This window comes from Pyrus communis, chromosome 6, assembly GCF_041283825.1.
Source record: "Pyrus communis isolate YQ-2024b chromosome 6, ASM4128382v1, whole genome shotgun sequence".
In the NCBI taxonomy this organism is placed as follows: Eukaryota; Viridiplantae; Streptophyta; class Magnoliopsida; order Rosales; family Rosaceae; genus Pyrus; species Pyrus communis.
The window spans coordinates 558007-567015 of NC_142570.1; the positions used below are offsets into that span (position 1 = coordinate 558007).

Here is a 9009-nt window from a genome sequence, read left to right on the forward strand (position 1 = left end):
AACTCACCCGGTGAGTATATCTGTGGGTACACTCAATTCCTCGCATACCTTGTTCTAATTTCTTGGTTATAACTTGAGATTTTTCTCTTATTAGTATTTATCTAGTCGTGTAACATACTAGCATTCCAAAATTGATTGGTAACTAATCCCAACCCTTTTGCATCATCACCATAATAATTATAATTAAGCATCTCCTACTTAATTCTCCTACATAATTATCAACCTTGTTATATATAAAAGCAGTGGACCGTGACACTTTTAACAAGGAAGAAGCTTACCTCCAAATATTCAACAAGTCTATACCATTTGCCTCGGTTCATATATTTTCTCCAAAGCCATCCATGGCTATTCCTCGTAAAAATTCTAGGACCTCTATTTTTTTCTCGATCCTCAGTTTTGGCCTGTGTCTGGTAATTACATCTGCGGAGCTTCAGAGATTCGACCACCCCGCCAAACAAGATGGATCACTCAGTTTCTTGGTGGTTGGGGACTGGGGAAGAAGAGGAGATTTCAACCAATCTCAAGTTGCCTTTCAGGTTTCTTCCGACAACTTCCAAACCTTCTTCTCATTCATATAAATATTCTTCTTAAAATTTTGACGGAAGTAACATTTTTGGAATGCTAGTAACAATTTGCTCTGGCATGCACAACTACTTTTGTTGCAGATGGGAAAGATTGGAGAGAAACTCGACATAGATTTCGTGGTGTCGACGGGAGATAACTTTTACGACAATGGACTCACCAGCGAGCATGACACAGCATTTGAAGAGTCGTTTACCAAAATCTATACAGAAAAGAGCCTGCAGAAGCAGTGGTATAGCGGTAAGTTTCTTCTGCGAGGACGTGGAGAGTTGTCTCACGTTCGAAAGTTAATGAAAATGTATATTTTATTTATTATATTAAATCTTAATAATTTTTTTCCTTGGTTTACTTTGAACGCAGTGTTGGGAAACCATGATTACAGGGGAGATGCAGAGGCTCAGCTGAGCCCCCTTCTGCGGAAAATCGATAGCAGATGGCTGTGCTTGAGGTCTTTCATTGTGAATACAGGTGTGCATAAGATAAGAACTCGAGTTTCATCTGTTGTACACAATGAATTCAAATTCCTATGAAATTCGATCATAATTCACAACCAATTTCTTCCTGTTGTCCTTTTTCCTCCAGAATTAGCAGAGCTTTTCTTCGTCGACACCACGCCTTTGGTGGATAAGTACTTCACAAACGCAGACGAGCATACTTACGATTGGCACGGCATTGCCCCTCGGAAGGCTTATATTGCAAACTTGTTGAAGGTATAATCAATTTTCTGCTACCATTTTGAATTTGAAGGTCTTGCCTAAAATGTTAGAAATTTAAAACGCATGGAAGTGCGCAATTAGCGTGAGATACAGCCAGATTGACATCTTCACGAAGACAATGATGCATATTGATATATCTGATGTTGTAATAGGATGTGGAGTTGGCATTGAAGAAATCCTCTGCAAAGTGGAAGATTGTTGTTGGACACCATGCAATTAGAAGTGTAGGGCATCATGGTGACACACAGGAACTATTAAACCAGCTTCTCCCAATCCTTCGGGTATGTATATCTATAAATCTTCGATAAAATTGATGTGATGAAATAATGTCATATGCAGAAAGTTAACTCTGCTACATCTTCGTAAATCTCAGGTCAATGACGTCGATTTTTACATGAACGGGCACGATCATTGCCTAGAACACGTTAGTGACTTAGAGAGGTAAGTTTAATTTAGGTAGTCCTTTTCAATTTTCATGGTGTTGCTTAAAATTGGAAGGCCTTGTTTGGTACCCTAGATTGGAAAACTCACTAGATTTGGAAGTTAAAATTCATTTCTTGCTTCAACACATTGAATCTGGTGGTGATTATCCCATTCAATCCAATCCTAGGCACCAAACGTGAGCCTTGACCGAAAAAGTTTAATTTTTATGTGACGCCATATGATGGTGATGCTGATTGAAACTCGAATGTAAATGCAGCCCGATACAATTTCTAACAAGCGGAGCAGGGTCTAAAGCTTGGAGGGGAGATGTTAAGGGGCTGAACAAAGAAGGGCTCAACTTCTTTTATGATGGTCAAGGCTTCATGTCTGTGAAGTTGAATCCCACAGATGCAGAGATTGCATTCTATGATGTTTTTGGCAAGGTTTTACATAGACTGAATGCTTCCAAGCAGCTTCACCCCTCCATATAAATCGAGTTTTGTAGCTAGATCCTATAGGGAACGTGTTATATAGATTGTTGTTGCAAGAACAAAATTGTAGTTGGATTCAATTCCCAAATTGTTCTTATTCTTAAAATGTACCTCGTTCAGCTACATTGATCCTTATCAAATTGATCGATTTTTTTTTTTTACAAAACGATATTCTAAATTACTTTGATGTACGACAAGAAGGATCGAATTGCAGAGCAAGGAGAAAAGTACACTGCCGTACACACATATGCAATTAGTCGATTTCTTTCGATCACCACAATTTTATTGCTCAATATAATATTTTAAATGAACACAAATTCAAGCTACTTGGCAAATATGTTCTGAGCCGGAAACATTCCCTCATGTATGAAACTCAAGAACCTATAATATATAAATAAGAGGTTTCTTGGACAAGAATCAAGATGAGGTAAACCTAAATAAGGACGTTTAGCATGGTTCTCTTTCAACATATCCTAGGTGATGAGAAACTAGAACACAAAATTAAGCCATCATTTCAGTTCTTCCTAGCACTTTGTACAAAATCTACTAAGACACCATTTTAATGTTACCAAGATATATATTGTTGGAGTTTGTACGGCTCGGTATAAATCAGGAGTGTGGACCAACTTAAACGTTTAAGTTTGTTTCGAATTATTAAGTTAAAAACTATATTAGTGCTGAATCGAATGTAATGTAAGTTCACATGAATTTGTTGCACAACTTATATATTAAGAGTTGTTTTATCATCAAAAGACCTAATGATTTGTAGAAAAACTTATGCATCATGCTTCGTTCCTTTCCGTATATATTTGGAATTGAGCTAGCAAGTAATCAGTGCAGGACCGTCACCCAACTGCCAAAGTACGATCCCAAAACCTGAAAGTGAAAGAGAAAAACAAGATGTAAGAAATTGCTAGGAAATTGGGAAGGAAAGCAACCCTAGGACCTAGACCCATCGATGGGACCCAGCATGATCATATTTTGCACAGCAGACGCCGACAGAAAATTTTAACGAAAAACTCTTAGTACTGTTTATTTTAACAAAAAGTCATATTTTTACACTAAAAAATCAATTCTAGTACTATTCACTTTACTATTTATTTTGTTATTATTATTAAAACTCAAAATTTTCAAACTATTTTCATTAGTTTTTCTTAATTTTCAAACGGATAATAGGGGGTCTACGTAGCATTTCCTTTCCCTTGCATGTTTATGCCAACATTTTCCTAATTCAGAATCTAATTGCATTATTACATGGCCCTCACAACAATAATTCAAATAACTAAAGCACTTTCTCTTTATATATAATATAATACACTCAACGTTATACTTTCTTCTAGTTCCAACTTCCAACCATCTCTCTCTCTCTCTCTCTCTCTCTCTCTCTCTCTCACACACACACACACACACACACACACACACACACACAGAGGGAAACATAATATTGGCTACCTGATGTCCACGGCCATGGGGTTGCTGTGGGTGGTTGTTTGCATGAATATTGTTCTGTTGAGCTTTGTTTGTGTGTCGACGGCCGAGCTTCAGCGATTTGAGCACCCTGTGAAACCTGATGGCTCACTCAGCTTTTTGGCGGTTGGTGACTGGGGTAGAAAGGGTGGTTACAATCAATCTCAAGTTGCTTTTCAGGTTAACTTTGTTTACCATACCTCTTTACTTTGTTGTTGTTTTATTTTATTTTTTTATGCGAATTACAGAGGAGGAACACGTTGTTCTGACCAGCTTTGCTACATCATGATAGTTTTACTTTCATAGACATAGAGTTGGACAGAGGTTTGCTTTACTTTCATATATGACAAATATCGAAAGGGGGTGTGCTATTCACACACTTCATTTTACTTCTCACACATATTTTGATATTTTCTGTCAGTTGATCTTCTTCGATTCATCTGATCCGACAGTCAAAAATTAAAAAAGTGTGTGAGAAGTAAAATATAGTGTGTGGATATCATACCCCTATTGAAAGTGCTTTTGATTAACTCATAAAGCACATTTAACTTTTTCAACTGTTGCTAAAAGTGCTTTGATTATCATTTGAAAGCATTTTTGGCTATTTCTAAAAGGAGAAGCATCCTTGTCGGAATTTTTTTTTTGAAATCTCGGGAATCCTGTGATCATGACTGTTCATCTTATATCTTGAGATAAGAAATAATTTAAATTAAATATAAATAATAACTAAAAAAAACTAATCGTACGATATATTCACGATCACATGATTCCTGGAATCTGCAGAAAATGTTCTTTTTCCTTTCTAAAAGTAATGAGTGGCTGTTCTTTTCCTCTATGTACAAGTACAATTGCATTTTGTAAATACTTAATTGCAGATGGGGAAGATTGGAGCCAAATTAAACATCGACTTCGTCATCTCCACGGGTGACAACTTTTACAACAGGGGATTGACCAGCGTCAACGACCCTGCATTTCTAACGTCGTTTACTGAAATCTACACTGCTCAGAGCCTGCAAAAGCAATGGTATCTTGGTGAGTTCATTGCTCTGTACATTTTTAAGTCGTTCAGATTCATCCGTTAAATTCTCTTTGATTCTTCAATGCACATTCAATCGTTAAATTCGACAATATATGTTAAACATAGATGTCCTCTGATTTTCGTAATAATCGTGGCAATTGAATTGGGATGGAGCTCAGCTGACTTTGTTTTTATGTTGGCGGGAAAATCGGGTCGATTTCAGTTCTCGGCAACCATGACTACCGGGGAAACGCTTTGGCCCAGTTGAGTCCGGTCCTTAGGAAGGTGGACAGCCGGTGGCTTTGCCTCAGGTCCTTTCTTGTCAACACACAAGTTGCAGACTTCTTCTTCATTGACACCAACCCTTTTGTGGACAAGTACTTTTTGAGGCAAAAGTACTACAAGCATGACTGGAGAGGTGTTCTTCCTAGGAAGGAGTACATCTCCAACCTCTTGAAGGTACTCCTCCCGTTCCTCGTCGGCTTGAGAACGAAACAAGGATTTCACTTCACAGTATCTCAAATCAATCACAAACTGCTCTATGAGAAATTTAAAACGCATGCAGTGCGTTATTGACTTGAGAGTTGAGATACCGTAACAGTGGCATTCCTAATTTTCTCCCATCATGTTCCCATTTACAACAATGGATTTTCCTGCCAGTAAACATAATACATTTGTTTATAAGAAAGACTAATGAAAATGACTTGAAAACTTTGAATTTTAATGATAAGGATCAAATAAAGGGTAAAGTGAATAGTACCAAGATTGACTTTTTAGTGTAAAAATGTGATTTTTCGTTAAAGTGAATAGTACTGTGAACTTTTCGTTAAAACTCCCCTGTTTATGTTGGGAACAGGATCTAGATTTTGCATTAAGGAATTCTTCTGCAAAGTGGAAAGTTGTCGTTGGACATCACACAATCAGAAGCATAGGGCATCATGGAGAGACCAAAGAAGTAGTAGACCAAATTCTGCCCATTCTTGAGGTAACTTCTTATGCTGCTATGCATGAGAGAGAGAGAGAGAGAGAGATGTTGAATAACGTGTTTCAATCTCTCGTATGATTTTGATGCAGGCAAACAACGTTGATGTGTACATAAACGGACATGACCACTGCTTGGAACATTTACGTGACACCAACAGGTAAAGATGAATAAATAGTTTTTACGTTATGTTTATGGATGAACAGAATCCGTTAAAAATCACCAATTTGTGTGCAGCCAAATGCAATTCTTGACCAGCGGTGGTGGGTCGAAGGCATGGAAAGGAGATATCAAAGCGAAACGAAACGGATTCAAGTTCTACTATGACGGGCAAGGCTTCTTATCTGCACAACTTACAGAAACTGATGCAGAATTTGCATTCTATGATATGTTCGGTACAGTTCTGCATCGTCTGAATCTATCCAAGCCTAGCAAATTTCTTTACAATTCCATGTAGAAGTGCAACAAAAGAAAGGATGTCTCGTAAATAAAATGATCAAATGTTGTTCTTGTAACCCATTGCATCGATGAGAAATAGTTGTCACGCAAATAAACCAAAATTACACAAAGTTTGACAATCCTACAAAGCCTTTTATTACACAAACAAAAGCAAATTTTCAACTGTTTATATACAGCAATTAGCACCAAATAATTGGTATTCTTCACTAGGTTTACAGTCAATTATCCCATTTGAGAAGGGGAGTTATGCCTCCACATGCACCACCGTGTTTTACTATGGCAGGACCGATCTTAACTTGACATAACTCAGTTTGCAACAAAATGATACCTGGAATCGACATAGCTCTCGACGTCCCAAAGAAAAGAGCCAAAAGTCACAGCTTCCAAAACAAGTCTCCTCAAACCGCCAAAGCTAATTTTGATGTGATCATCCTTGGAGGAATCAACAGTTCCCTGAGGTGTGATGACAATATCGGGTTGCCCAAACAATGCCTCAGTGTGCTTTTCAATGATGCTAACGGCCTCCCTCGATCTAATTGTTGCATACCTATGAAGGGTCTCTCCATCAAACGACATCACATAAGTACGCAAGCGGGAAGGCTTGATCGCATTACCAAAACCCCCAGAACTAATGCCTCCAGCCCAGGAAGAGACTTCAGGATGCGAAGAAGCCCCTGCTTGCAAAGTATCCTCTCCACCGCCAGGCCTCACGTCCTGCCCCACAGATGTCTGAATATCACTGTCTTCGGGACCCATTGCACTTGGAAGGATCTTCATTGTCTTCTCAAGCTGAAACCTCTGGTCAACCCGTTTGAGGAAGTACCCATACATGACAGAAGCCGCATATACCTGTCCGACTCTGAGTTTGCTAATTTGAGCTAAGGAGGTCGAGTCACCCAACCGATTTCCTAGGATGAGAGACAGGTGGTTCTGAATCATCTCGTACGCTTCGGGAGAGTGAAGCTGCTCAAGCTTCTCATTTTGACTTGGCCATGAATCAACTCGGCCAGAAGGGCCTGAAGCAGTAGGGGTAATGGCAGGTACTAAAGAAACATTAGCGTCCATGAATTTCTGCACCACCAAAGTATACAAAATCTCTTCAAGGGCCTTTCTCCTTTCAGTAGCCTTAACCTCGGCGATCCTCCTGATAATGCAGAAGAAGTTAGTAAAAGACCAATATCTCACTCCAAAACTACAATTCTCCATTTAGTTTGCACATGACAAATGATGGCAAAGAGGGAAAACATAAAACAACATAAAGAACGAAATTTCTGTTTCTTTTCATTCTTTTAGATTATTTTCATCCCATGTCTTGTCTTCTGGACAATTACACAAAATATTCAAGCTTGCTTCCTTTATTCTGATTTTCATAAGGAAAACAGCATCATACTTATGGTTCATTTCCGCAGCTTAACTTGATTTAATTGAAAACATCAGTGGCTATTAGCTTAGCACTCAATCTCGAGATTGCAACTAACCTGTACAAAACGATGTCAGTACCAGAAGCAGAAGGCTCTTCCTTCTTTTCCTCAGCATCACGGTCGGTTAGAAGCTGTTCAAGTTGCTGGTCCACTGCACTAGGCACGAGGTGCGGGTGGCTTATCATTATCTGTGAGAGGAACTGCCCAATTGGAGACTCCAGCTTAAGTGGGGCAATTGGATAATCAGAACCAGCTGAGTCCGGAGACGAAGATGCAGCTGCCGCCCTAACTACCAAGCCTCTCCTGCTTCCATATCCCATTCTCCTATGCCCCACCTTCGGTTGACAGTTTGAAAACTGATGCTGCTAAACAAGGAATCAGATTTCAGATCAAATATTACTCAAGTACATCTCCATTTTCTATTGTAGATAGAAATATTCCAAAAAAATCAGATGAGCTCAGAAATTGATTTTTGGCATAGACAGTAAATCATATGCTATAAACAACACAATTGAACTGCATCAACTAAAAGCGCTAAAATCCTAATCACAGATTCAACATTTATGAACTTAACAGAAACCCTAGAATTCTCATCAATTATAAGGGGAACCGATTACTCACAAACTATTCGGGATCATGCAAAATTGAAAAGCAACAAGAACCCTAGAAACTCATCAATTACCTTGCTTGGCGAGTGAGCTTTGGGACCCAAACGCAGAAATCCGGGGCCATTGGCCGTCAAAATCCCCGATCGACCAATCGAATTGGAAGGCCTGGAGGCGGCGATTGATGATTGGAAAACACTCGATGTGGCCGCTGCTTCCATCTTTCAGCTCCCGAACCCAAAACCCTATAATTTAATATTAGAACTGAGAAATTTCCCACAATACAAATGAAATTCTGATTCTTTTTCGATTTACAATGAAATCCCTAATTGGGAAAATGGGAATCGAATTGAGCAGACTGACTTGTGCAATTCGTACCAGGGAGAGAAATTTATAGAGAGAGAGAGAGAGAGAGAGAGAGAGAGAAGAGAGAGAGCGAAAGCGAAAGCGTGTGTTATCTGTGTGTTGCGTGAAGGGATACGTCGGCGTCTTACAATTCAGAGTTTTTGTGGCCGCAGATCAAATTTGCCTTCTTTCTATTTTTAGTGATTCTCGTTTATGCTTTTTTTTCTGTGGAAATAACGGGCAGCCTTGTATTGTATGTCCCATTTCCATTATTTTTTCCATATAAATGAGATATTTAAATTAGAAGGGTGAAAAAAAAAAATATATTGATACAAACGATGATGTTTATGCTTTACATTTTATATTGTGAAATAAATTTCTGTAGAGTTGTCTACTTATGATCGTTTTCATGTTACGTGATTGAAGTAGTGTTGAATGACCAAATTTGCATATCAAATGATGTGGTCGTTGATAATTGAATTATTATTTAAGTCGTGATT

General features: G+C 38.6%; 3 protein-coding genes across 7 annotated transcripts; 2 read left to right on the top strand and 1 right to left on the bottom strand.

Annotated features, from left to right (window-relative positions):
• Positions 1-2378, top strand: LOC137711107 (purple acid phosphatase 17-like). Its single transcript, XM_068450312.2, has 7 exons — positions 1-536; positions 666-822; positions 943-1050; positions 1165-1292; positions 1451-1579; positions 1672-1739; positions 1999-2378. The coding sequence occupies exons 1-7, from the start codon at positions 342-344 to the stop codon at positions 2210-2212; spliced, it is 999 nt and encodes a 332-aa protein (XP_068306413.2). The 5' UTR covers positions 1-341; the 3' UTR covers positions 2213-2378.
• Positions 2379-3590: 1212 nt separating this feature from the next.
• LOC137710474 (purple acid phosphatase 8) lies at positions 3591-6194 on the top strand. The gene is made up of 6 exons (XM_068449503.2): positions 3591-3859; positions 4555-4711; positions 4921-5156; positions 5554-5682; positions 5772-5839; positions 5917-6194. The coding sequence occupies exons 1-6, from the start codon at positions 3668-3670 to the stop codon at positions 6134-6136; spliced, it is 1002 nt and encodes a 333-aa protein (XP_068305604.2). The 5' UTR covers positions 3591-3667; the 3' UTR covers positions 6137-6194.
• A 55-nt stretch (positions 6195-6249) lies between these two features.
• Positions 6250-8764, bottom strand: LOC137710472 (UV-B-induced protein At3g17800, chloroplastic). Of its 5 annotated transcripts, none has more exons than XM_088695286.1 (4): positions 8659-8764; positions 8242-8409; positions 7617-7921; positions 6250-7282 (listed from the first exon to the last, which is right to left on the bottom strand). In XM_088695286.1, the coding sequence occupies exons 2-4, from the start codon at positions 8383-8385 to the stop codon at positions 6445-6447; spliced, it is 1287 nt and encodes a 428-aa protein (XP_088551412.1). In that variant the 5' UTR covers positions 8386-8409; positions 8659-8764; the 3' UTR covers positions 6250-6444. The 5 variants fall into 5 exon arrangements, with proteins under 5 accessions (XP_088551412.1, XP_068305601.2, XP_068305602.2 ...); XM_068449500.2 differs by having other exon boundaries at positions 7617-7924; positions 8659-8757; XM_068449501.2 differs by lacking the exon at positions 8659-8764 and adding an exon at positions 8543-8645 and having other exon boundaries at positions 7617-7924.
• Positions 8765-9009: the final 245 nt, after the last annotated feature.

Bases quoted from the DNA above. Each gene is read 5' to 3' on its own strand.
- LOC137710472 (XM_068449500.2), bottom strand. From the start codon at position 8,385: ATGGAAGCAGCGGCCACATCGAGTGTTTTCCAATCATCAATCGCCGCC. The intron at 7,925-8,241 runs GTAATTGATGAG...TTCCTTGTTTAG, and splicing joins AAGCTCACTCGCCAAGCAAG to CAGCATCAGTTTTCAAACTG. The intron at 7,283-7,616 runs GTTAGTTGCAAT...CTGCATTATCAG, and splicing joins ACTGACATCGTTTTGTACAG to GAGGATCGCCGAGGTTAAGG.
- LOC137710474 (XM_068449503.2), top strand. From the start codon at position 3,668: ATGTCCACGGCCATGGGGTTGCTGTGGGTGGTTGTTTGCATGAATATT. The intron at 5,157-5,553 runs GTACTCCTCCCG...TGTTGGGAACAG, and splicing joins ACATCTCCAACCTCTTGAAG to GATCTAGATTTTGCATTAAG. The intron at 5,840-5,916 runs GTAAAGATGAAT...ATTTGTGTGCAG, and splicing joins CATTTACGTGACACCAACAG to CCAAATGCAATTCTTGACCA.
- LOC137711107 (XM_068450312.2), top strand. From the start codon at position 342: ATGGCTATTCCTCGTAAAAATTCTAGGACCTCTATTTTTTTCTCGATC. The intron at 537-665 runs GTTTCTTCCGAC...CTTTTGTTGCAG, and splicing joins AATCTCAAGTTGCCTTTCAG to ATGGGAAAGATTGGAGAGAA. The intron at 1,293-1,450 runs GTATAATCAATT...ATGTTGTAATAG, and splicing joins ATATTGCAAACTTGTTGAAG to GATGTGGAGTTGGCATTGAA.